Source organism: Larus michahellis, chromosome 6, assembly GCF_964199755.1.
Source record: "Larus michahellis chromosome 6, bLarMic1.1, whole genome shotgun sequence".
NCBI classification, from domain to species: Eukaryota; Metazoa; Chordata; class Aves; order Charadriiformes; family Laridae; genus Larus; species Larus michahellis.
Window position 1 is genome coordinate 60,475,597 of NC_133901.1, and position 27,604 is coordinate 60,503,200.

The 27,604-nt window shown below is 42.7% G+C and overlaps 1 protein-coding gene across 1 annotated transcript in view; it reads left to right on the forward strand.

Annotated features, from left to right (window-relative positions):
• Positions 1-27,604, forward strand: part of SORCS3 (sortilin related VPS10 domain containing receptor 3) — a 303,634-nt gene that overhangs the window by 82,953 nt on the left and 193,077 nt on the right. Inside the window, exon 2 of the mRNA XM_074591880.1 lies at positions 15,969-16,036. Coding sequence (XP_074447981.1) covers positions 15,969-16,036 — 68 coding nt within the window. The remainder of the gene's footprint in view (positions 1-15,968; positions 16,037-27,604) is intronic.

Genomic DNA, 27,604 nt, shown 5'->3' on the forward strand with positions numbered 1-27,604 from the left:
TCGTGGCAGGATCTGTGGAGCTGTTGGAATCAGTCTTGTGCTGGTGTAGTTACTGGAGAGACCTGTATCAATTGCCTTTTGAAAGGCTGGTGTGGGGAGTAGCTTCATTCTACTATGTTGTATGTGTGAATTTACAACAGGTTACACTGTTCCAATAACTAGGTATGCTGAAGATTATCTTTGGAGCACTTATTGTCGGTCCTGCTGTAAAAAGGCCCAGAGAAATATTTCTGTTTTGGGACGTGCTTTATCAGAAGTAGTTTGTAGATGATCACCTTTGTGAAAGGACAATCATAAAACAGCAAAGGCAAAATGGGCCTTTGGATTTGTTCTTTAATCTGTCACAGCTACTTGCTGCTCGCCTTTTCCTACCTGTGCATCTTGCCAGGTAAGACAAAGAACCTCTACAGAGTTGATACCCTGACACCATCAACTTGAATCAGTCCTCTGGTCCACACCATGCTTCAGCCTCTGGTAGCACTTGGAGCTCTAATCCTTTGCCAGCTCAACATTTTCTCATCAGACGCATGTTTGCGTCTTTCAACGTTTGCTGTTTGTCTTTGAACTTTGTTGTCCCTTTGCAGCAGGTATGTGTCATGATGAAATTCTGCACAGTCACAAAAGTAGAACAGGTGACTTTTGAACCTAGCTTATGTTATAGTCCTCTGTTTTGGAGGCTGATGTGGGCATTAGAATTATTCTTAATGATGGGTTTGCAGCCATCATATCATGAAATTTGGAATGGAGTTGGGTTTGTTCACTGAAGGATCACGGCACAGAGAGGGAACTCACACTGGAAGTTGTGGAGATGACCTTACTGCCATCCAGAGACTATTGCCCTTCCTAGTCTAGGCTCTAATAAAACAGGACAAGCTAGTGTGCCTGGCCCATCTCCAACCCATGTTTTCATTTCAGAGCAGTTGCCAATCTTAGGTTTTATTGCATAGTCATAACAGATGCTAGAGAGACAGATGCAAGGAGTGACAAGCGGGTGGGGAGTGTCTGAAGTTCTGCCCATGTGACTTCATGGTTTTCATGAAGACAGGACCTTGTGGTGTGATTGGTGAGGGAGAGGAGATTATTCTGATGGAAAGCTGGGGCTCTTGTGATAGTAAAGAGGAGAACAAAGCTATTGCAGACCTTGCACAATGGCCATTAGAGATCTTGTTTAGTCAGTTTGCATTATTCCTTTGTCTCACTGCATAGCCATTCCCTGATATGTTCCTCAAGGGACAGAAGGATTTTTGGAAGTTTTGAGAGACTTCTGGTGCTCAACTGAGGATATCCCAATCCAGGAATAGTCATTGGGACTATTTATGTTGTTTAGAGCCCTTCTGTAGCGGTGGGCAGTTCTTGATATCTCAGTGCAATGTGCAAGACAACCCTACAGCCTGTGTATGTGAAATTCCCTTAAGGTTGTCTGGAGACGCTGCAGAGCTACGGAGTATGTTCGTAAAATATGAGGCTCTGTCCCTTGTCCCTTTTCTACCTCCAGGTTTTGGGTCCCAGATGCTCTTGTGATGGCAAAGAGAGCCAACGGAGGTGCTGGCAGAGGAAGGCACTGAGTCTTCTCTTTAAATCTATCCTTTGTCATGCAAGAGTGAAAAGGACCTACCTCCTGGGTTATAGCATCCCAAATCCTGATCTTAAAAGCAGTCCCAGTTTAAAGGTCAGTCAGAAGTCCAGTTGTCATAACCATCATTGTTATGAGAAAGGATATGAACAGTGGCTTGGGTTGAGACACTGGCCAAGGTTGCCCAGAGAAGTTGTGGATGCCCCATCCCTGGAAGTGTTCAAGGCCAGGCTGGATGGGGCTTTGAGCAATCTGCTCTAGTGGGAGGTGTCCCTGCCCATGGAAGGAGGGTTGGAACTAGATGATCTTTAAGGTCCCTTCCAACTCTAACCATTCTATGATTCTGTGATTCTCTGCCAGCAAGAATATTTCAGGTCCAAACAAAGACATTTTTAAGCCGTTAGGTAAAAGAAGGAGAGTGATCTCACAAGGTCAAACGTCTGAAAGTTTTCTACTGCAGTGAGGGTTGCAGTATGGAGTGAGTAGATAGTTTCATTTGACCAGCTGCCCCTGGGCCCCAACCAACCCTAAAAGGGTTGCAAAAGTCAATAGTGCTTTGGATTTTTGCAGTGGTGATTTGCCTCTTATTTTATACAATCCATGTGCATGATGTAGAATCTGTACTTCTGAGTTTCCTACTTTTGCAACTTCGAAATTCTCAGCCATAATATTGCATTAAAGGAGATTTAAATTCAAGTTCCTCTATTTTTCTCAGCTTCTTTTTTTTTAAGTAACGGAACACTTAAGTCTGTAAGAAAAATTGCCCTTGACAGCTTTAACTGTGCTTTTTCTCATCTCCCCATGTAGACATTAACACAAGGTATTTCTGAAGTGGTAAAAATTTATTTTTTCTTTCTTACAGACCTCAAAAACAGATGAATGGCTTTTTTCTTAATTTGCCCCCCCCCGAATTGTAATAATGGGCCAGCACCAAAAGTTCTGATTTTATTGTGGTTCCTGACATGTTTCTTCATGCTGCCCCCCTGCCCCAAAGTTGGTGCCAGTCCTTCAGAGTACAATTTTTTTGGTACTAAAAAAGGTTTTGTTTTTTTCCTCCCTACAGGATCAGACTTCAAGCAAATGTATTTTACCTGTCTTTAGGAAATACTCAGATGGGGAAAAATGTTCACTCTTTGTCTTTCTTCAAAGCTGTATTTCCTTGGCAGGCACAGAACTGATAACTGGCTGGTTTGGAAGGTGCCTGGCTTGAGTGACAAACCAGAGCTCTGAATTGGGGCTTTAGGTCCCTCTTCTGCCTTTACTCTCCCTCTCAGGTCCTGCATATATCCTGGGGCTAAGTCCATGGAATGTAGCTGTTGTAGCCTCTTAGTGCCTGGAGGAATCATTAGCCCTAAGTTAGGTTCCCATGGTGGGGCATCTTAGGGGTCTGCTGATTCAGCTGACATGAAGGGAGGCATCCCATCAGTCCCTTGAATTTGCAGTTTTAAAGTCTTCATGTGGCCAAGCAGGAAGGAGGAGAAACCACGGTGTGTTCCTTTTGTTGGACAGGCTGTACAGCACCTGCTCATGTTTTCTGTTCCAGTTGCTAGGAGGATGCTTTATCTCTGTGTGAGGCTATTGTGATATGGATCGTGTTCATTATTGCTGGTGTAGCTGCAATCTGAAGTGGTTAAATGCCAGTTGGAGGCAGAGCTGAACCCCTTGGCACCTGCCTACTGATTGTCCATCAACTGGCTCATATAGTTCTTTTGTTTATCAGGCAGAATCTAAACAGCTCTGGGCCCGTGGTGCTCAGGACTGCTCTTTGGAGGGGATGGTGTGCAAGCTTGGATGCCTCATAAAGAAGGGAGAAGCTGATTCTTGAACTTAAGAATTCTCTATCCCTCGTTCTGTTGAATATCAGGGAAGCTGTTGCTAGTGCCTTGCATAGGCCAGTTTGCTGTTAGCATACCCATTCCTCTGGACTCCATAGGAAGAATCATAGAATTATAGAATAGTTTCAGTGTCAACCACACCAATCAACTTGGTGTTGTCTGCAAATGTGCTGAGAGTGCACTTGATCCCACTCGCAATGTCATTGATAAAGATATTGAACAGTACTGGTCCCAATATGGACCAGTGAGGGGCACCACTTGTCACCACTCTCCATCTGGATGTTGAGCTGTTGTCCACTAACGCTCTGGATATGACCATCCAACTAATTCCTCATCCACTGAACAGCTGACCCATCAAATCCAAGAACAGAAGTTGTTTTAGTGCCCTTGGATGAAGGAGGACGTTACATCTGGCTGGCTCAATGTAGTGGATGTACACAGAGGACTCATTCCCAGACCAGTTTCTGGAAATACCTACTGAGCCAAATTTCATGAAAGTCTGCTTGATTAGGCCCTTCAAAGGAGATAACGTCAGGGCTCCAGGGGTGTTTGGCATGAGCAAGGAGCTGCTCTGCACAGGGACAAAGAAAGGAAATTGTCCAAAGAGAGTGTGCTTTCACTGCAGCAGATGAAAATAATTTTGCTTAACTACTTAATGATGTAACACAAAGAATAATAAAAAACCACAACAACAATGTAGCTATGGCACAAGGAGTTCGGACACTGTAGTGATGATGAAACATAAGCGTGTGATGAATACAGAATAAAACTGAAAATAAATATAATCAAGATGATTAAAATCAGGAATATAGATTAGTTCAAAGGAATACCAGTAGGAAAAGGAGCTGCTAGGGCAGTTTTACCTTACCACAGCTGAGCCACTAAGTTTCAAAGTAAGTTTGGGCATCTGCAGATAGGAATTGCTGCATAAACATAGGTTCAAGGTCAGAAGAGTGCAGTCAATTGGACAGACCACATTTTTATTACCTTAATATATAAGATAATCAGATCGTTTCATCTTTGTTGAATCTATAATAATGTAAAAGATATGTTAATTTTCTAGTTAGCACTCAAACTATTGCTTCTGAACTTTTGCCTGTGGAGAGCCCTGACTTGTGCTTGTCTCTTGCCTGCAGCACTTTCCAATCCTGTGTCCTTCTCAGCCTGACTGACCCAAGTTGCCTGTGATAGTTACTCGTATATTCTAAACTGTCACTTATATTTTTATCTTATTCTTTCTGTGATGATTCTCATATTTCACCTTCCCTACTATATAATTATATTTATAAATAGTCTACCTAGGTGTGTTTAAAGAATTATGATTAAATCATTGGTTTATACTAATGACATTACAGTCATTGAAAGTCAGGTAGTAGATGTGGGGGGAAAATCTAAGTGTTGGGCTTTGGTACCTGCAGTTACCGTAACAGAACAATTAATACATTTTGCCCTTTTCCCCTCTTTGCCTACACTTGTCACCTGGCAACTGCACCAGTTCTTATTTCCTGGGGATGTTTTGGGGAAGGGAATAAGCCAAAGTCTGAGGTACTTGGATTTGTTGATGATAGAGATTGAGTGGCAGGAGTGTAAGGTCTTTTAACTGGCAATTAATAGTAGGTGCAAAGGCTCATCTTCCAACAGGTACCTCTTTTCCTTTCATGGTAACATCTGTGAAAGTCCAGCTTTTGGACTGGCTCCCCTAGAGGGAGAAGGATGTTTTTTCTGAGTAATATTGTTCAGAATTGAATAATGTTGTCTCAGAATAACATTGCCATCACAAATTAATGTCCCTGCAGGTGGGTGAGCTGGCATCAAAGCTGGCAATAGAGTGGGGAGGCTCTGGCACCCTTCCTTGCTCTAAATGCCAGCCAGTGACCAGACTGCACTGCTGACATGGTGGTTTCTCCAGCACACATCTCCTGTTGACATGTTGAAGGCAAGGCTCTGCATTTTGGGGAGCACAACAGGTGTTTGTTTCTGTGGCATGGCACCTAATCCCCTGCTGCTGTTCTCCTGAGCTTTCAGTAAAGCATTTTCACATGAACAAGTAAACCTTTGGGTCATGGACATGGGGCTGGAAGGGACTTCAACAGGTTATCTAGTCCATCTCCTGTACCTGGAGAGAGAGGGAGTCTCTTGCCCATGCTCTGTTCAATGCCTATTATTTGAGTTGCTAATTGGAATCTCAGGAAGCTCAGTAATATTTATACATGTATATGTACACATTGAGGGGGAGAGAGAGAGTGTGTGTGTGAGAGAGGAGTAAGAGTTCCTCAGTAGAACCTGGAGTCTGAAATGGAAGAATAATAATCAGCCTGAATTTTCTTGAAAAATCAGTTTTATGGTGCTTTTTTCTCTCTTCCTTTCAGAAAAGGCTTAGACACCAAATTCCCCACATAGTTTAGTTTCCTTTGTGGAACCAGTCAGTCTTGCTTTCAGTCCTCAAGGAAAACCATTGCCTAGCCTGGCAGTTTATACATCTCAAACGGCTGCTCTGTCTTACCTTCTGTCAAACTAATTTATTTATTTATTTTTAATTGAGAACTGTCCTGTGCTGGTATTATACCCACAGGTATACTTGGAGTTCAAGCCATTCCTTCTTTTTAGATTCCCATATCAGAAGCTTTAAATTCAGCAGGTATGTGACTCCACAGAGTTAAATTGCTATACAAAATCTGCTGGTTCGCAGATGGTACCAGAAGATAACTGGAACAAGAACAGAGCCAGCAAAGTAACTGGGGCCTTTTTTTTTCATTTCCTTCTTGAACTTAGGTGGAGATGTGCACAAAGCAGCTTTAAAAGGAAGACAGAGAAGAGAAAAAAAAGGTAAAATTAAATTTCCCAAGGCCTTGGTGGAGGCTTCTTAGCAAAAGGGAAGAATTGGGAGATATGATCCAGCATGGGTTGCTGAATCAATAAAAATAAATTATGAGTTCTTTGCTATCACCTCTTATAATGTATGATAGGGGACCCTTAAATCATATCACTACCTGCCAGGAGAGATTGTATTTATGTTTAACTAAGTTACACAGAGATAAAGCTCAGGCTTCTGTTATTTTAAGCAATCTAGATGTCTTTTCTGGTGGGAATGCATGTTTGTGTGCAACAAGGCCATCCTGAGAAGCTGGGAAAGATTCTGTGGAGTACAACTATGCCTCGTCAGGGGTATGGGTTAGGTAACCTGGGGGGGTCTTTCCCGTCTCTGACTTCTCTGACTAGTGCTACTTGCAGCTGCTGACAGTGTTGGTGTGTCCACCCCCCGCAGTGTGTTTATTTTTGATGGTCTGTAATTCTACTGAAATGTCTTCTGTGTTTTATTGCTGTCCTTAAAGAGGTGACTAATTCACCATGCCTTTCCCAAACACTCTCACCTGATGCTGTGTGGCTAATAACTCTAATAAGACTTAACTTTTATGTGGTGGTGTGTTGTTTTTTTTTTTTTCCCTGTTACAAAGAGGACAAAGGCTTTATGATCTGATATGGTAGTTATGTTTAGGGTGTACTGTAGTCTCTGGGACAGAATCCAGCTGCTCTCTAAGGGCTGATAACCATGCTGGAGGCCTTTCTTTTATTTCTTTAAGAAGGTGATGTTAAGAATGTGGTTGTAAAATTTGTGGTTTTGTGTGCTAAAGATAAGCATGTAGGTATGCAGGGGGTACATTTGCTTAAACTTAGGCAGGATTTACCAATTATTTTTTTTCTATTTCCTTGGAAAAAAAGTTATGTGAGAGATATTGTCCAATTTTTAATGTGTAGTGGAGATGGAAGAGCAATGTGGTTGACTGGCAGATGCTATATAGCTAGCGGCTATGAATACCCCTCATTTGGGTGGTAATTGGGATCTGTGGTTTGGGGGGAGGAGAATCTTGACTTCTTTTCCCATATTATTGTAAAACATAGTCACATTCCTCTCCTGAGTCCTGGAGGTGTTAGTCATTGCTTTGGTGGCGGTGATATTGAGCTGCATTCACAACCCATGGCATGGCCTTCTATGTGCAAGGCACCTCTGAACATATCCTAAATGGCAGTCCCTGCACCGAAATGTTTGAAACCAAAAGCCTGAGAGAACCTGTCAGGTTAAATTAAAAATCCGTTCTACATTTGTGTGAGCCCAGAAAGGTAAATGCATGATGCTGGAAGTGGTGTCTGTCTCAATGTTGATGCCAGTGGGTGTTTTTTTCTCTGACAGGCTGAGCTTGCCCTTGAGTTCCCAATGTGGAGAGCCAACATACAGGAATCCTGCCCTGCTCCTGCTGGTAGTTGTGTGGAAGGAGGGAGCTGGGCTTTCTAGAGCTGGCTCTTCTGCAATGCGCTGTAGTGATTTTGGGTTCTTTCCCCCCCTCAGATTCTGTTCATTCACTGCAAGCCCTGTAAGTGGGAATTTTAAACTGCTGCTTACATCCCGAGGGCTCTTTTGTGAAGATAATGTGATCTGTCCCCAGCATTCCAGGGGAATCCGTGGGAAGACGTCTCGGGCTCTGCCTCTTGCTTATTCTGCTGCCTGGTTTACATTGAAAGGGAGGAGAACAGGGGCAGAAAGAGCATACCGCGGCAGTTTTCATATTGGAATGTGAAAAGCAACATAGGCAAAGGAGGATTAAAGGAGAATATCTTTCTTTTAGTTACTGGTTCTCGTTCTGAGGATAAATTTAACAGTCTCAGCCATTCACAGATCACAAGTTCACTGGAACATGTTTTTCTTTTGTGTGTGATCTTGGTACTTGTGTTTTTCAATTTCAGAGGGCTCTTCTGCCTGCACTGCCAGAAGCCACCCACAGATCGTGTTTATCTCTCTAGAGATTAAAAAAAAAAGAAAGGAGTCCTTTGCTGCTGCTTAAGTTGGCATCACTTTACTCTTGCAAAAGTGTTGTTCTGATTTCCAGCGGGCAGGATTTGGCCTGTGTTTGTTGTTAGTACATCTGTTGTTTTCTTCTCATGTCTTAGGATGTGCTATTCCTTAACTGCTGGTATCTAGAGACAGGTTTTCTTCAGCTGCGCTCACCAGGCAGGGAAAGAGAAGGTAGATTGATATTTAAGGTGTATGCATTCCTATTTTTGCTAATAGTTCTGTTACCGTGGGTGAACTTGGATTGTGGCTTTATCTTCCAGGTGATGCTTCTTGGCTTAAATTAACTAAATTTGTTGAAGTGGATTACTTTAGCTATGTTAAATTTCTGGATGGAGACTGTTTTCAGAATAAAGTAGTCTTTAAACTTTTCTGATGTATTTGCAAAGTGAATTGAACCAAACTCTTAAAACTTGATATGGATTGTTCTTCCTGAGTGTTCCCATGTAGAGAAAAACTTAATCTCTCTCTGCCTCTGGTTCCTCATCAGTGAAACAAAGATGACATTACTTGCCTTGTTTCCAGTGGTGATGCTTGCAGAGTTTGTTAACACCTGTAGAATTTAAATTCCTCATGTGGGAGCTTTGTAATAATGCTGTATGCTTCTCACACCTGGAGACAGCACTCTTGGGTATTAGCAACTGCACTTAGACCTCCAGGGTAAATGAGGGTGGTGGTGATGTGTAGTGTGATCACACACATGCATGCATACATTTTTTTTGGGGGGGGGGACGGGACAGGACTGTGTGTGTGAAGTGATTTTGGTGGGACCAGGGTTATGTAGTGATTGTTTTTGAGAACCCAATTACCTTGATCTAGGAAAGAAACTGGTACTGGAATGAAGTTAATTTTCTTCAGAGTAACCCGTGTCATGCTGTGTTTTGAATTTTTGGCTAAACCAGTGTTGATAACACCTGTGTTTTAGGTATAGCTGAACAGTGCTGCACAGTGTCAGGTTTTCTGTTTCTCGCTCTGCCTGCCCTGGGAGTAGGGATGGGGCATAGCTGAGACAGCGGACCCAAATTAGCCAAAGAGATCCCATACCAGCTCATCCTCAGCAATAATAACCATGGAGTAATCTTTCCAAAGTAGACATTGTTCAGAGACTGGCTCTGCATTGGTCTGCTGTGAGAGGCAGTCAGTGAATGCCTTTGTGTTGCTTGTTTTTTGGTTGGTTGTTTTTTTCTTCTTTTTTTTTTTCTCTTCGCATATTAAACTGTCTTTGTCTGGAATTACAAGTTTTTCTCACTTTTGCTTTTTTGGTTCTCTTCCCCATTCCCCTACGGTGGGAGAGAACGAGTGTCTGGGTGCGTGGTCAACCCACCACACATTTAAGCAAAAATGTATATCAGGTGTGTAAACCATCCTCTTCCCATGTTCTGACTGGTTACGTGGGGAAAACTAGGCTGATATTGGTGGCTTTTGCCTGAATTAGCTTTGAGTGCAGAGATTATATGAAAGACCACCTTAGCAAATTTGTCACCCTGAGTAACACTGTGAGTTTGTAAATCAGTTAATCTTTAATTATTAATTTTGTGTCTTAACCACCTCCCCCCACCCCCCAACATAAAAACCACAATCCAGAAACCTAGAAGAAAGGAACAGATAGGGACCTCCATAAAGCCGTGCTGCTGGCTTTTAGGTTCCAGAGCATTTTAAGTCAATTTGCCTTCAGCTGTGAGCAATTTACTGATACTGGCTCCCAGTAGCCTGTGGTTGTTTCCATTTTAAATTTACTTGTTGGGTGCTTTTGCTCTCGTATGGATTGGGGAAAGGCAGATGAAAATTGCCTTCGTGTGGCTGCTATGCAGTGGAGGAAAGGTTGCAAAGATCATGGAAATAAGTCTGCAGGCAGGAAACGAAGATCCCAGCATGCCAGAGCAAGTGAGTGGAGAGCTCTCATTTTTCACGTGTAAATCTGTCCATAATCCCTGTGCACTGCCCAGTGCTCATCCCTTTGCTCATTATTAATTACACTCAGTAAATATGCGGACAGGGCTACTGATGAGCTGTGTTTAATCTCTGTGCTGATACAGCAGTATCACTTAGGAGATGAATCTCATGAAGTGGATCAGTGCTGGCCTTTCAGATGTCTACCTGAAATGATCACCTGTTCTCTCAGGTTGCTGTGCTCTTCTCTTTCCTGTCTCTATATGAGTGTTGCCTGGTACAGGAACATGACTGCCTTTGATGCGGCGCTTTTCGGTTGTTCTGAAGTTCACTGTCAACCTGCTAAAAGAAATGCTTTTACACTCTAATTTGTGGGAAACAGAGTTATATATTCCTCTGTGGGGTATATGCAAAGCACTTTGCCAGTTTAGAATTGGCAAGGTCTGGAGGAGGTTTTAATGAACTAAAGTAGTTTCCCTTCATAGTAAAATTTTATGGGCATGAAAGATTGTTATGCCGCCAAATACTCTGAGGAGCTTATGAGCACTTTTGTGATTTATGGGCTCAGAGATTCCTAATAATTGTCTGAACAATAGGGAACCCTTCAGGGATGTGTTTCCAATATGGAATGAAACCTGGGTACCATTTCTGGTTATATTTGTTTTGCTTTCCTGCCAGTCAAGTTGTGTCAAGACTCATAGCTGCTGGATTGGGCAGTCTTGCAGACTTTCTAGTCTTATTTTAGAGAAGCGGTCCATCATATTAAATCTGGATTTAGTGGTTCAGTGTACTATACACTGTGATGGCAGGATTTCTCAGGGCCAAAGACACTTAATCTGTATTGCAGTATAAGCCATTGAAGATAAAAAATTGACAGGGCTTGGCATTTTTGTCATGCAAGCCTTATAGCACTGTATTCAGCAGACAGTGTAGTTTTTGCAAAACAGAAATACAGACTGGGGAGAGGCACGTGTGTAAAATAAAGTGCATAAGGAATTTCTTGCAGGACTGGAACATCACTTGTTTCCAAAGAAAAAATATTTTTTCTGATTATCCTTTCTCCATCCCCACTTCTGTTGAGAAAACCAAAACAGTTTATTGAATTTTTCAGGTCATTTAGTTTTGTGTAAGCTGAGCTTGAAATTGCATTTTCCAAAGGGTTTGTATTGCCTTAAGGGAGTTGTAATTCAGCCTGGCCTATTTCCCCACTCTGTCCTGCAGGCTGGTCCCCCCTTTTTTCATTCCCAACCAGCTGAGCTGCTTGGTGCCCTGAGGGACACCTGCCCCTGGGGTGTCCTGGGAAGCGCCATGTGGCTGTGTGGAGCCTGGCCCGTAGGAGACGGGGAAATTTCACATCTGAGCTGTATTCCCTGAAGTGAGCAGTATGACCCTGAAGAAAAATGCAGTCCAGCATTGAGCTGACTTAAAATTAATTTTGGGGAGATTAGTTTGATGAACAGAAACAGTTTAATTTGGCACTACAAGGTTGTTTACTTTATTTTGATTAAAGAATGCCTAAGCATAAGATTTTACTGTTTCTGAATCAATATCGCTTAGAACTTTTTTCAGTTTTATTTCTTTCCCCCCGAGTACATTGTTTTTCATCTTGCAAGTTAAAGAGTGGGCATTTTCTATGGGGTGGCAATTCTAGATTTCCCTCAGTTCAGGGGAAGAACATGTTGGGTTGTTGTTTTTTTTTTTTTTTTGAAGTAGTACATTGAATGTGAAATCTCCAATTTTCAATTGAATTCAGCTTTTAAAATGAAAACCATGAAGATCTTAATGCAAGATTACTGTGGCACAGAAAAGCCACAGTTATTTTTTAGTGTTGACAAAAACAAGCTAAGCTTCTTCAACTACAAAATAGAAATCAGAATCAAATATCTCAGCTTGAATCAATGAGAGGTTTTTCTTTTTTGCTTTTTTCTCCTGTCAAAATTCAATTTTGGAAAATATGTCCATTTTTCCTTACTTTTCCATTCTTTTTCAACTAATGCATTCAAGTAACAGAATGTCTTAGAAAATCTGGTACTTGCCCACTTCTGCCCCTGATGTGCCTGCTTCTAGTTTGTTCTTAGCTCAGTTGGGATAACATGTTGTGGAGGCCTCAGAATAGCCTCTTGAAACACTTTGAAGTTTCCTCTGCAGTGCTGTGTCAAAAGCACCCCATGAAAACAACTCAGGAACCAGCTGTGCCTTTCAGGCTTTGATTTTAGTCTTAACTGCATGTGACACTTCCTTAGTATTTACATTTGCTCCATGGTCTCACAAGGCAGCGTTGTGGGAAATGCGGTTTCGCGGCTTTTCTTGGGAAGGTTGTGTGTTCAGCCCCTCCAATCCTCGCTGGTTTTCAAACTCCCAAACCATTGTAAGAGTTGCCTTTATTGAATCTGAAGTGTCTTCTCTCAAAAGGAAGGACTTGGGGGTATTGGTTGATGAGAAGCTCAACATGAGTTGGCAATGTGCACTCACAGCCCAGAAAGCCAACCGCATCCTGGGCTGCATCAAAGGAAGCGTGGCCAGCAGGGCGAGGGAGTCGGTGTCCAGCTCTGGAGCCCTCAGCACAGGAAAGACACGGACCTGTGAGAGCAGGTCCAGAGGAGGGCCACAAACATGGTCAGAGGGCTGGAGCACCTCTCCTATGAAGACAGGCTCAGAGAGTTGGGATTGTTCAGTCTGGAGAAGAGAAGGCTCTAGGGAGACCTTATTGCGGCCTTCCAGTACCTGACGGGGGCCTCCATGAAAGATGGGGAGGGACTCTTTATTGGGGAATGTAGTGATAGGATGAGGGGGCAACGGTTTTAAACTGAAAGAGGGTAGATGTAGACTAGGTATAAGGAAGAAACTTTTTACAATGAAGGTGGTGAAACACTGGCACAGGTTGCCCAGAGAGGTCGTAGATGCCTCATCCCTGGAAACACTCAAGGTCAGGTGAGACAGGGTTTTGAGCAATGTGATCTAGTGAAAGGTGTCCCTGCTCATTGCAGCGGGGTTGGAACTAGATGGTCTCTAAGGTCCCTTCCAAGTCTAACCATTCTATGATTCTATGAAAAGTAAGACAGGACAGGGTGGAGGCCATGTCAGGTTGTGATGCCAGTGTGTTGCCTGGCCTGGACATAAGTGGTGAGTGGTTTTTATGGACAGGTTGCTGTAGGTGACTGTACTGTGTATTATGACTGCCTCAGGCAACTTCTGCTATTTCCTGTGACCCTTGGTGAGATTTAACTGCAAAGGAGTGCTCGTGCTTTTGCTTTCCGTGCATTAACAACAGGCGGAGCTGGATTTTTGTTAGTCTTCCTGGGCGAAAATCCACAAAAGCCGTACTAAACAACGTGCTTTTACTTTGGATTTATACCCAGGAGCTGAGTAGGATTCAACCTACTCCTGTAAAGCTGGTGTTATTCTGTGGTTTGCAGGGTTTATAATGGATAAGTGATACCTTCAAAAATATAGGGCATAGGAGATCTGGGGAGAGGCACACAAAGAGCTGGGAGAGTATGGATGCTGCCTGCAGTCGTAATTGCAATTTGAGGTAGAATTGCTCTGTTGAAAATTGACCAGGACATGAAGATTTTATTTAATATGTTTAGGGCTGGATTTGGGATCCACCGAAATCAGCAGAAGTCATCCTGCTGTCTTCTATGCAATTAAGCTCTGAGACAGGAAAACTCACTGTGTGAAACCTTGCTGTATTTGTGAGAAGGGTGTCATTTTGGGCAGGGCAAGCCTTGTGCTGTGGTGCATGGCTTCCTAGGGACTCTCGAGAGGAGTCCTGTCTGAGCCCTGTGGGAATATAGGGAACACTTAAAAACTCGCATCAGGTTTTAGCTGGGAGCAGGCTGCACTGCTTCCCCCTGCTGGTGTAAGGGGAGGGAGTGACCAAACCTTGATTGCTGCATCTTGCAGATGGCTTACCCCTTTGTATGGGAAGGCGTGTGCAGGATTTAAGTTGCGATAAAAAGGATATGTCCTTATTTTCCCCACTGCACAGCATCAGTTTAGGCTGACATGGGCTCGCATATGCTGACTCAAGTCTGCCTGGCAGGTTTCTTTTCACAGCCTGCTGGAAGCAGCTTGGCTTTTATCTTCCTCCTAAAGGTCTCTGTGTGGGGAAATAAAGGGACAAAATGTAATCGGGGATGGAGAAAGTGAATCCAGTAGAGAGAGGGATGCTCAGAGCATCTATTCTAAAGCCATTAAGTTGGGCGCTGAGTGCATAGTCACGTACCAAGGTCCCTTACAATTTGAACAGGTCTCTTCCCGGTATTATGCTGACGGTAACCGACTGCTGCAGCTGTTGTGATATTGATTAATCCTTTGGCATTTTTCTGCAAAGCTTTAAATTCCTCACGCAGCAGCCTTTCAGCTGGGAAACCCAAATGAAAGGTGTGGTGGGTCCCACTGCTGTGGGAGGAGGAAGAGGGAGGGAGATGTGGATTTTGTAGTAAAAAGATCCTCGTTGCATAGGAAAACATTAGTGAACCCAACCCTTTGGGTCACATCTCTCATTTGGACCTATCTTTTAGCCAAACTGTGAAGTACCTGTTAACAAAACAAAACAAAAACCCCCAAGTATTTACTAAAAATTTCTCTAGATGCTTTCACAGCTCAAGCAGATAAAAGGGAAACTAGCCTGTTCTTGAACCCTGCAAGGAGGAAACAATGCTGAAATGTTAAAATGATGCAAAACAAAAATGAAGAGTTGCCCCAGAGCTCTTCCTGAGCCTGGTCCCATAGAATCCGAGGGAATGAGAAGTGTAACATTAGTTATGCTAAAAAAGCAAGGAGGAGATGATCAAATGCCCTTAACTTCCAGTGAGGAACCTCCATTCTTTCTGCAGAGCTTCTCATCCCGTTTGAGCCTGGGAGCTTGCAGAGAGGCTCACAGGTTTTTGGAGTGCAGAGCGGCCTTTCTGGGAAAGAAAGGCATTGGGCAATGTATCTGGTAACTAGGAGAATTACGTTTGCCTGTGAAATCTGAGGTCAGAGCACCAAGGATATCCGAGGGAAGCTGTACTCCCCTGTGGTCCCCCATGTACTGCTTAACTCCCCTCTCTTCCTACCTCAGTTTTGCAAGGGCATGACTTGGGAGTGTTTGTGGCTCACCAGAAAGTAAGTGGGTCCTGAAGGCTCTGACTGTCCTTGAGCACTGAAGATACAGCTGAAGTTTTGTCTTGCTCAGCATCTAAACTGAATGTCATGCTCTGTGTCCATCTATTTTATGACCGCAGAAAGGTGATAGCATGTGGAAATTCCCATGTTCCTGGGGTCAGTGAGAGCAGATGGAGAATAACAAAGCTCATTCTGGGCAAAACGGACCATTTTGCTGGATGGGAATCTTCATAAACAAACTTGCAAATTCTTTCCATGGAGACTCACCAATTTGTGGTAGCACCTTGAGAAACAGAGAAAGTCGACTAATTTCTGATTGGGCGGTTGAGTTAACAAGGGCGCATCTGATTCCATCCCTGACCTTGAATAACCATGGTTGTAGACAGGGCAGCTTAAAATGTTCAATTAATTCCTGTTGGCATGTTTTATTTCAAATGCAAAACATTTTGAGATATAAAATAAATGTTACTGGTTACATGATACATTAAGCTAATGAATTTCTTTTTTGTTTTTTGTTTTTTGTTTTTTTTTTTTTTTTTTAAACTTACTTGATCCTATAATACCACAACTTTAATGGATAAGTGCTAAGCTCTCCTTTGGGTGATTTCAGATGCTTTGCATATTGTTACACAGTCTAAAGGAAAACTCTTCTTTTTTTTTTCCCCCCTCTTTCTTTTCCCTTTCTCTTCCTCCCTCCCTTTCCCCTCCCTAGGTGATTCTCATTCTGACAAAGCTGTATGACTTCAACTTGGGAAGTGTTACGGAGAGCTCACTGTGGAGGTAAGTGGATTATAGAAATCACAGCAACTGGCATGGAAGGGTTGCACTGTGTCTCTTGTAAAATTGGAGGCTGAGCAAGGGGAGGAGGCAGGAGGGAATCTGAGATAACTGGAGTTGCCTTTTGGAAAAGGGACCTGTGATTAAGAACACATTGCTTTAATGAAGTGGGGTCTGCAAACAAGAGGGTTTCTTGATGTATGGGTATTTCCCTGGCACACAGAGGAGCTTGGTTTCATTCTTGCCTTTGAGTGTCCTTAGACAAGTCCCTGCTGTGAGGCTGGCAATGAGAACACTCTCTATAGATGGTACGTGCTTGCTGGAACAGTGCCCAAGTTGGTGTACAACACAGTGTGTGATATGATCTTAGCTGATCTTACATGTGTTCCTCAGCCCTGTGAGCTGAGATGGTCGTCTTGGCATGAATCTGTGTTGGCTTGCGCTGTAAGGACAGTAGCCACTAAAGGACTAGAGATATCACAGGGAGATGCTGGTGTCTTCTCCACTCTGGATAGACTCAGATTTGTCTAAGTACCTGCCATGCTTGTAGTCTGGCATGGGTGATGGAGTTTCCTGGCCTGGGGGAAGCACGCTGCTGGACAGAGTGTGTGTTTGAAAGTATCTCTGTGTGTTTAATAAATAAACACATTTTTAAAAAATTCCCTCCCCCACCCAAAAAAAACCCCAAACCCACCCCTATAAGTAAGTAGGCCAGTTCCTTGATGTCTGAAATCACTGATAGTTTCTACTTGGTGGGGATTGCTCTTCCTCCTAACATCCTCCTGCCTATGGTGTGGAAAGGGTATGCCTTTAACAGAATTTTTATTTGGTGTTTTTTACCCTAAGAACAAATAATTAAAAAAAAAAAAAGGCAGATGCGGCTGGGGGAGACCAAGTGCCTTGTGTCAGATTTACCTGGTGCATTGCAGCTATTGCGCAATCTGCTGAAAGTGTAGTCGGTGGAACTACGTTGTAGTGGTGCCATTGGTGTCAATGCATTGTAGCCGTTGCTCTGGGCGTGAGCAGCTTCTTGGCAGATGGTCTCCCGTACTTCTTTCTTCCCAGATAATTTAAAAGCCCCTGTTTGGAGCAGACTTTCAGCATGTGCTGCAGGTTTATTTCTGTTAATGTATTTAAGGGTTAATTGTTCAGTAGAGCTCTTGAAACTTCTCAATTTGCACAGTACTTCCAAAGCCTAATTGCGCTGTACCATGGTATAAATAACCGTGCAGCTAATAAGAGAGAACAGAGTCATTTCCACTTACCCTGGTACTTTTCAAGGTATTAAAGCCTTAAAAAACTTTTGCCTCTTTACCTAACAAGTACAAATGGCACTGTGATTGTACTTTAAATGTAATTGCCAAGCAATCTGCTCTGCATAAATAATGTAACAAGCGGGCAAATCCTGTCCTAATACTGAACTCACAGCATCACCTGAGCTCTGCAGAAAGGTAATAGCAGCATCCCTTTTGGAGTTTTCCCAGAGTGATGGAAATGTAGTCCATCATCAGTACAACTGAATGCATCCAGTACTCAGTCAGCTGGGGAAACGCGCTGATTTGTGAGGCTTTTCAGTGTGTTCTGGGACATTTCTGCATCTTTTCTGCAGTGAAATAGGGCTAGTGTGGGGCCTAGAGACTCAGAGACGTTGAGAAGTCAGAACCTCCTGAGTTCTCTTCCAAGGTCTGGGAGGAAAGCTCAGGGTAAGAGCTAGTAGGCAGAGCTCCTGGGCTCTGAACCTTGGTTTCCCACCTGGAAAATTTAGGATTAAGCCATGTTGTACTTCAGAGGGGAGTGTGAAGTCTCAGAAAGCAGCTATGAGTTTCTTTGGAAAGGACATTGTAGAAATGCAAACAGATACTAAGTGGAAGCAATCAGCCAAGAGAAAGACTCCTTTTCTCAGGATTTGCTGTTCTATTTGCCCATTAAGGCCACTGAATCTTTGCATTATTTAAATCAGTACTTTTCAATATTTTCTTTTAATTTTTGAGACCCTGAAAATTTGAAAAGGAGGATCTGTCTTTGCAGAGTGAATAAGCTTCTAGCGATAAGTTTGCTTTCCTTAGATAATCTTTGTAGACTCCTTCAAAGCCATCTTTGAGCCCCCAGAACTGGTGGGTCACAAACTGAATGCAACTGTCAAGTAATTATCAGAAGGAGGTCTGGACATTTCCAGGTAGGTTTTATTTTTTTTTCCCCCCCCTCTCTTCCTGTTTTTTGGGAATACAATACATCCTTTCTGCTAACCGGGATTCTTGCCATCTGAGCAGTGGTGCTGGGAGATATCTATCCCAAATGCTTGGCAAATACAGTTGCTTCCACAAGGGAGGAGTGGCTTTTGTGTCAGAGAGCAATGAATCACACGGCAGCGCTTCAAAGGATGCTGAGATAGAGCAGAGTGCAATGCAATCTCCAAATATCATCTTGCCTCCGCTTACTTCATGCATCAAAAGCTTCTTCTCAGTTCCCCCTGGGTTATAGCATGAGAGGCTTCTTTTAATGGAAAACTGAATTGCCATATAAGAGAAATTTCTAATCCCTGCATCTAAATACAAAGACAAGTAAATCAATGAGAAAACATCCTGAATGTAATTAAAAAAGGGAGCGAGAGCAAGAGAGGAGAATTAAAAGTTACGTTGGAAGCTGCTCCTATATCAGGCTGATAGGAGCTTAGACAGAGGAAATGCTAGTCAGCATTTGAATGCAGGAGCACAGGCATTGCTCTAATAAGCAAATCCACGATTCTGCCCCCCCACCACCCCCCCCCAAAAAAAAAAATCACAGGAAAGGCCTCCATTGCTACTGAAGCAGCCAGCTTCAAGGAAAAGACACACACTTGGTCACACCGCTCCCCCTTGTGAATGCTGTATCTCTTCTTGGCTACAAGAGGTCAATGTCAGTTGTTCGGATTTTTGTTTTTCCCACCATGTTGAGTGGAGGTGATCATTTTCCTCCTGTGAAAGGAAACTACTTTATTGTGGCTGTAGTTGCTGTGATGGTGTGAGACATCAGAATTCGTGGGGAGAGATCTTTTCGTAGGTCAGCAAACCTAACTGTAAAAATTACTTAATTATTTAAGCTTTTCAGGCATGCAAACCCTTCATCAGTTCTTATTGCCTAGCAAAATATCTAATTGCGTAGTTGAGAATCCAGCTACATCCTGCCTGCTTTAAGTAAAATTTGGATTAAGGGTTGGACATAAGCTTTTGGTAGAATTCCCCCTGATCCCCGCTCCCCCAACACTTCTTATCCATTAGCAAAAGGAAAACAGTTCTCCCTCTTAATGCCTAGACTTCTGAAGTACTGATCTGAAGTATTGTTGGAGCACCTCTAATTCCCAAACCCTCTGTAGGCCAGGGTCCCTGCATCAAACTTAACTGCCCATGATGAACGGCAAGCACACAGGTGTGATCTGTTGTCAAAGATGAACTCCCTCTGTAAAGACTAGGGGCCAGGCTGCTTCACAGGCATCGTAGTCCAAGAAGGCATCTGTTGAACAGAGGAGAATGAAAGGGTTAGATATGCAGACACGGTGTCTAAAAGGCTCTGTTCATAACCAAAAGGTGAAAGGTTGGGTGGATTTTTTTTTTTGCCTATTTTTCTGTTGAAAATCTCGGAGAAATTTTATTAGGAGGAGGAAAGAAGGGAAGGTCTATTCAGTGGCTTATTTCTTCAAATATGTGTGTTTGTAACACTTCCAGATCTGACCATAGAAATTGTGATTGTGATAAATGAGTTTTGGTTTCAGGTGTATGTTGTATTCGGGTGTATTACATGGGGAGCTCTGTAGGTTGTAGGTAGCAAGTCCTGTCATTAGTTAGTCTTGTTGCTGTCCAGTTGTTTCCTTCTTGTGTTGTGAGTGTAAATAAACAGGAGGAGGAATTTATCAAGCTCTTTTTCTTATTCTGTGGGCCTCACAGGTTTTACAAGCAAAGGAAGAGCCTTGTGAACATTTTCTTGCTTGTTGCTAATCCTGTCTCCTGTTTAAGCTGTACGGTTTTGAGATAGGGTTATGTGAATGTGCCATTCTGAATAAGTATTTAAAGTTGCTATTGTAATATTTAAAATGTTTTCAACTGTTTTAGCCAGTGTGGGTTGAGCAGTTACTTCTGCTAAGATAACGGGAATAAAAGTTTTTCCACTGTTGCCTTTTTTAGTATCCAGGAACAGTTGTATTTATTTGGATTGCAGTAGCTAAAAAGACAGCCTCCATCCCAAGGGAGCTTTCAATCTCAGATGAAGACAAAGAGACAACGGGGTGATAGAGCAGACAGGAGAAGTGCAAGTTAGCAGGGTGGTATTTATGATCAATGCGATAGCCATGACTGCAACACATCAGCTAATTAGGCAGTGGGGAGTAGTTCAGATTCTCTTTCAAAGTGCAAGCACTTGCATGTGTCAGCTCTGAGTCCCCCTGCTACCATTTTACCCACCTTTGATGGGTCCCCTGGAGTTCCCCTCCTCTGGCTGTGGTCCCAGCTAAATTGTCTGATGGTACATAATGCCGGCCCATGCATTAACCCATACTCAAAATCATGACTGACTCTTTCTGCTTAAGAGGCTAAAATGCTGATGAAGGAATTTTTGCTTATATTCTTTCTTGTTTTCTTGTTTATTAACCAAGAAATTATGTTTCCATGGCAGCAGTCAAAAATCCCCAAGCATTTTTTTACTCTTGTGGCTGCTGTGCCTGAAGAGGTTGGTCTGTTGTTTTAGCTTCTGTGGTGAGTTTAAAAATAAAAGAAAAACACTTTCAGTTTTTAACAGAGGCAGCTGCAAAACACAGCAGCTGCAACTCCTAGCTTGGTGCTAGAGGAGTAAAACCTCTCAGCTTGGTCCAAGCTGCCTTATGTCTTGCTTTGCTCCTTCATTTAGTTCTGTTTGAATTACCAAAGGGCTTTACATTGTTTCCTCCTATGTCCTTGCCTCTTAAGTCTTCCACAGGCTCCAGAGACATCAGCATATTTCAGTGTAGCCCTTGCATTTGTTTCCTTTGCGAAGTTTCACAGCTCCTGCCGATTCCTGTGCCCTAGGTGCCTGTGTTGCAAAGGGAGCTGGCTTCGGATAGGGCTGCTCTGTCGGTGTGAAATGGTGAACGTGATGTGAAATGCCATGTCTCCCCTTTGGTAACTGGGCCTTAGTCTCCTTACTTCAGATGTAGCTGCCCCTAACATAGGTGAGTAAGAAGGCAGGGTTGAGGCGATTCAATAAGCCTGACACAAATTTCCATATCATCCTCTGTGAAACAAGCTGAACCTGAAATAGATCATGGCACAGACAGAGCTGCCTTAAAAGAGTGTTCCTATCCCAGTGGCAATGCCTTACTTAGTCTGGCAGCTTCTGGTTTGTGCCACAGCCTCTTGCTCAGCACCGGTCAGGCTCCAGACGTTTTGCAATGGGACATTGCAGTTTTTCTGGAATTTGCTGTATTGAAATGCAGTCTCCAGACAGCCACCATGACCTGCTAACATCTCCCCGCAGTATTGTCAAATTTGATTACATTTATTGTTTTTCACTTTTGTGCTGACAACATGCATTTTAGATACATGTTATTTTCGGAGGACTGTATTCAGGCATAAAATTAATGGAGCTGGTTTTCAAAGTAGTAATGCTTCCCATTATTGCATCTTATTTGGCATTTTTAAATAACACTGCAAAGTGCAGAAATCCTGTGCTGATGAAGAGAAAGGTTTCTCGTATCTGCAATTAGCTGTCAGGGCACGGAGAGAAGAAGCCAGCTTGGTGTGCAAGCACATCCCTGTATTTGAAAACCAGGGTGCCCAAAAGTTTGGCAACTCCGCTGTTGCTGTTTGTTAGAGTGTACAAATAGCTTAGCTCGATGATGGCTATTTTTTTTCAGGCTATGGGAGCCACCTGTCAAAATCTTCGTGGTTGAGAGGTGCTAGGTGCAGACTAAGTTTGCAGTTCCTCATTCCCTTTGTTCTTCGGCAATAGATGACTGCAATGTGAGGTGAGAGTTATTCCCCAGAGCTCCCAGCACCCTGAGTTGCAATTAGTGTGGGTCTTCAGCAGCATCCCAGAACAATGCAGTTCTTAACCTCTAGTATGCTTGCTGATTTGTGTTTTCCCTACAGAGGGGTGATTCAGTTTACCCTGGCTCAGAGCAGTGTGGCTGTCAATCGTAGATGCCATCTTGGCATGGGAACCACGCTTGAGCTATTTGGGAGATGCATGGTAGCGGCATGTTGGCCCATTCCTGAGCTCGCTGCTGCCAAATGAAGATCACGGCCATTTAATAAAGAGAAGTTCCTTGGCCCAAAGAGCTGGGTAAGTCAATACCTGCGAAGAATAGAAAATGCAACATTCTTGAGCCAAGTGAAAATTTCTTCTTTGCTCTTATGGCTAAATTCCTGCTTATTTTGGAGAAACAGGCTGACATCTTCCTCAGGCTGACATACCAGGTTTGGCAGAGGCTCCTGACAACTGTACTTGTCCAGCTGCACAGGTGTTATGGCAGGCATCAGAAAGTGGGTCTTAGTTAACGAACAGAAGCAAGAGAGAAAGCTTTACAGGTGAAAATATCAGCAAGGAGAGAAATTAATGAGTAAAGGGCATTGCATTAAGTTACGCTGCATGGATGCTAAATGTTCACAAAAGGATGTACATACAATGGCTTTTCTGTGTTCTTTTCGTAACTATTAAGAGCGTTAAGGGAGTGACTTAACTTTGCTGGTTTTGATGGTTTAGGGGTGTATCTGCGACAAGAATGTTAGAAGTCGCTAGTTATCAGATGGTGATAACAATTATCCTACTGTATAAGTGAAGCCATTTGAGGTAACTAATTATGACCTGATTCAAAATGCTTTTCTGGTTTGAGGTTATTCATCATCGTTCTAGTTGTGGCTTTCCAAAGACCTAAGCAAGTCTTTTATTGTGGACTTCAGGAATTGTACGTAAGAGATTGTTTTGATTTGCTTGGGCTGTGTGACTTGATGTGAAAGTCCCTGGGAATTAAACAAAAAAAAAAGAAAGAAAATTCAAGGAACAGAATGAACCGTATGTTTAGCCCCCCTCGAATGTCCCAGACAGTCTCAGGTGTTGTCCAGAGCACACATTCTTTGCAGTATGGAATGGAAGGAGATGCTGTCATTGCACAAATGGATAATGTGAATTAAAACTGTTTTAAACGCTTGTTTTGGGGACCAATCATGAAAATTAATATGCTTATCTTAAATTCAGGGCTATGTTTAGAGTTAGGTAAACTCAGAAGTTTCATTCTCATTGCTTCCTTAGCTCTAGTATATCCCACTGGATTTTTCCACAAGGGAATAGTAAGGTTCACACCTCTACTAATCATACTAATGTTGCCTCAGAGATGGAGGGGATCAAGGTGGGCAATGCAAAATCACAGGCAAAGTAGTAGCCCAGCAAATGTGAGTCTAAAAGCCTTTGTGTGTGCCTTGGGGTGGCGTGTAGATTGAAGTTCTACCTTTGCTTATTAAGATGCCTTAGTCATCTTGTTTCATGGAGCTCATTTGTCTTCTGTGAACCAGCCTTCTGGCTGGTCCATTTGTTGTGTCTCTTAATTGCTCCATCAATGACCTTTCTGTGGGGGTGGGGATATCATCAGACAGGGGACCTTTTGGATTTATTAATTTTTTGTTTGCCAAGAAAGCTCTGAGACTAATTGCCAAGACTTCCCAGAAGATATTAGTTTACAAATTTTAATGACACTTATGATTTATTAATGTGCTTCCCCCTGCATCTGCTCATCCCTATTCCTTGGTGAAATTCCTGCTGAATTGGAGAGAATTAATAAAAACAGAACTGCAGATTGTAATGGTGTTTTAGCTAGGCTCTTAATTAAAAACTTTTACCCGTGTTCAGAGTGCTTTATTCATATCCGCAATTCTCTGAAGACAGGGGTAAGTCTTGGCTTTGACTACGTTCTGCCCCAGAATCGCCATTTGGCGAGGGTTTTGCCTGTCTGTCCATGGTGGCGGCACAGAGGTTCACATTTACGTGTGCGTGTAACTCACTGTTCAACGCGTGCTGCACATCCCTGCTCTGTGCTTCCTCCACGGATCTTTTGCAGCCTCAAAGCGGGGCTGCTTTGCCGAAGTTGTCGACCTTCAAACATGGGAGGACTGGGCTGGTCACTAATGATGGATGCTGCAGATATGTTTGTGTGAGGAATGTGTTAGGTAAATAGGTCTAGAAAGGTCATGTGGTTGAACATCAGTTTTGATCTCATAGATAACTGGGTTATTGGGCTGTTCCTGTTAATAAGTAGGCCTGGGAATTTTCATATACATCTTGTTTTCTGGCTGGAGACAAGGAGGCAAGAAAAGGCAATTTGTCAAATTCCAAACTTTTTGAGGGAATGTTCTTAAGACAAACGTGGAATTCCAGATAAAATGTAGATAGGACAAAAGTAAGCTTTGTTTTGTTTTCATTTTCCATGTTTCACGTAAGAGCGCCAACCAGCAATTTCTTTTTTCCTCTCTCCCTCGTAACTGTTGAATTACTTATACTCCGCAAAAGAGCTCCAACAGGAGAGACTGAGAATCTCTCCGGGGAGAGACTGGTACTAATCTTATGTGTGGAAGATTCAAGTTCAAGCCCTTGCTCTGGATAAGTATAAAGGGAAGTGCTTTTTTATTCTGCAAGTAATTAAATTGTGAAACTCATTGCTACAGGATGTTGTGAGGCAGAAATAATAAAAGTGTAAATGGGTTTCAAAAGGGGATTCAGTGAATTAATGGAGGATATTTCTGCTGGTGGCTGTTAAACATGATCACACGGCAGTAGCCTGTGGCTTACATTAATTATTTTATGATGTGACATTCAAGGAACAGACAGGTCCACAGCTTTTGGATCAGTGTTGCAGAAACGTCACCCATTTTTTGTTATCTGTTCTTCAGCACTAAGTTATTCATGCTTTAGGTTTTCTAATGGAATAGCTGGGATTGTACTGGAGACATGATATGCCACAATATTTCAGTGCTTTTGGGATTTGGAGATCATGAAGTTAAGAGAGCTGGGGGAGAGACCATGGGAAGAATCAGGCTGCCTTTTATCTCTTCCTTATACTTTTCCTAGAATATTCTGTGGCAGATTATCAGGCAATACAAATTTTTCATCTGATCTACTGTGGCTGTCTTATTCAACCAAAGGATTTGGGTCTCCTTCACCACAGGTAGGTTCTCCATCCATTGCCCAACTAGTGATTGTCTTGGACGCTATCACATTTTCTTAGTAAAGCTATTTTATTAGATTAAAAGCATACTTTGTAGTTTAGAAAAAAAACACAAACCATAACCCCCTACCCCACCCCCAAACAACAAAACCCCAGACTCTTTGACGTAATTTAATTTTCCAGACAAATCCTTTCAGTCACAGAACTGGCTGTGACAGTGTCTAGATCTCTAGTCTTTCCATTCCAGAAAACTAGATGATAGAATGGGAAATTTAGGGAAATTAATGCCAAAGAATGTTTCTGGTGCTGATTAAAAGGTGTTCTAGGGAGCTGGAAGAATATGCTTGTTGCTGCTTTCTCAGGCTATGTATGCTATATTTCATCAAGTTTTTCTGTCGTTGTTAATGAATTTCTTTAATTATGAGCTCCTCAAGAAGGGAGACATCCTATCTCATCGGAAATGAATCTTGAGCTGAGGTCATGTTCCCAGGCATTTAGTCCTGGGGCTTTGGTGGAGGAGGTCAGAGGAAGATTTGCCAAAAGCAATGTGTTTTTCAAGCATCACGGTCCCTGTGAAGTCATCTTGTCAGGGATGGCAGGTAAAGTATGTTTGTAGTGCTTTGCCTACTTGTTTAGAAAAGAAGCAAGGCTTCTTTTCGGGAGGGAGTTTGTAGCCAAGAACCTGCTGTTGCAGATCCTGTGGGTGTTGTGACTGTTGCTGCATCAGCAGAGCTGCATCTGTTAACAGGAATTGGCTATTGCATCTCCTCTTTATCATTTGAAGCGGCAATTCCTTTGCTCTCATTAGAGAGCTGCTCCTTTTGTTGAGTTATCTCATCTTACATTCTAATTAGATTTGGATGCCGACTGCAAAACTTTTTGCAGGAAGCCACACTTAAAGATGAATTTGTTTTGGCCTTACTAATGGCTTCTTCTGATCACTCTTTACTGTGCAGAGGAGTTTTGCTGGCACAGATTAGTAGCGGATGCATTCAATGTGGATATGTGCCAATATTAATGAAAACCACACGTTAAATTAACTTATAAATATGCAAATAGATAATTGCAAAATAAGAACTTTCATAATAAATTACGTAAGAACTTTCCTACTAGATCTGATCTAGTAAGACTTGGAAAGCCTGAAAAGAGGTGCTGAGGAAAGAATATGAAAAAATCTTACAAAATTATGTGGTGTGGATAGGGTCCTTAATAAAGCAATTGGGTGGAGCATCTCTCGTATGGGGAAAGGCTGAGAGAGCTGGGATTCTTTAGCCTGGAGAAGAGAAGGCGTGTGTGTGATCTCATTGATGTGTGCAAATGCCTGAAAGGAGAAGAAATAACTGAAAGAAGACAGAGCTGTTGTCTTTTCAGTGGTGCCCAGTGACAGGACAAGAGACAATGAACGTGCACAAACTGAAACTCAGCAGTTTCCCTCTGAATATCAGGAAACCTTTTTTTACTGTGCAGTTGACTGAGCACTGGCATAGGTTGCCCAGGGAAGTTGTGGAGTCTCCACCCTTGGAGATATTCAAAAGCCACCTGGACTGGGCCTGTACAGTAGGCTGTAGGTGGCCCTGCTTGAGCAGAGGGTTGGACGAGATGAGTTCCAGAGGTCCTTTCCAACGTCAACCATCCTGTGATTCTGTGAAGAATAAAGGGAAATTGGACAAAGGTTCAGAACAAGTAGAAGAATTTGTTTCTTAGGACAACATGTAGTTAATCTGTGAATTTCTCTGGAGCATGTTTTGGTAGGTAAAGTTCACATGGGTTCAAGTGGAGTCTAGACGAGTCCCTAGAAGCAAAAAAAAAAACCAAAACACCAAACAACTCACAAGGATTGTATTACATGTAGAGACTTTATTTGTGGCTCAGAAAGTCCCCTGGCCTCTGATCAGTCAGGGTTGGATCAGGAGCCAGCAGGTTCTTGCACTGAGCAGCTTCTGTGTTGGTGTGGGACGTGGTTCCCCTGTTCACACCAAACCTAGGCTTTACATCAGCTTACGTGACTTGTTTCTCTTTGAGTGAGCTGTTCTTTTCCTTTCTCTTCCCTTCTCCCTCCTCCCTCGACTTTTCTTTTCTTTCCAATTAGGCTTGGGACCAAGTCATATAAATCTTTGATGCTTTGTACTGTGGCTGGTAGAATTTAGTACTTTAACATGGGTTGTGTCTGTTTGTATTGGTGTTTTATTATGTTGTGTGCTTTTTTTTTTTCCCCCTCAAATGCACTGCCATTTTATAACGGCTATAAATAATCTGAAGGATGGAGAAACATTGTTAAAAAACGTGCAAGAAATCCTTCCATCTTTCTTTTAGTTTGGTCTATCTCTCTCATTATCTCTGCTGTACATTCGTTAGCCTTCTAATGAAGTTAATAAGTGCCCAGTATCAAGCGGTCACTTCTCCAAATAATG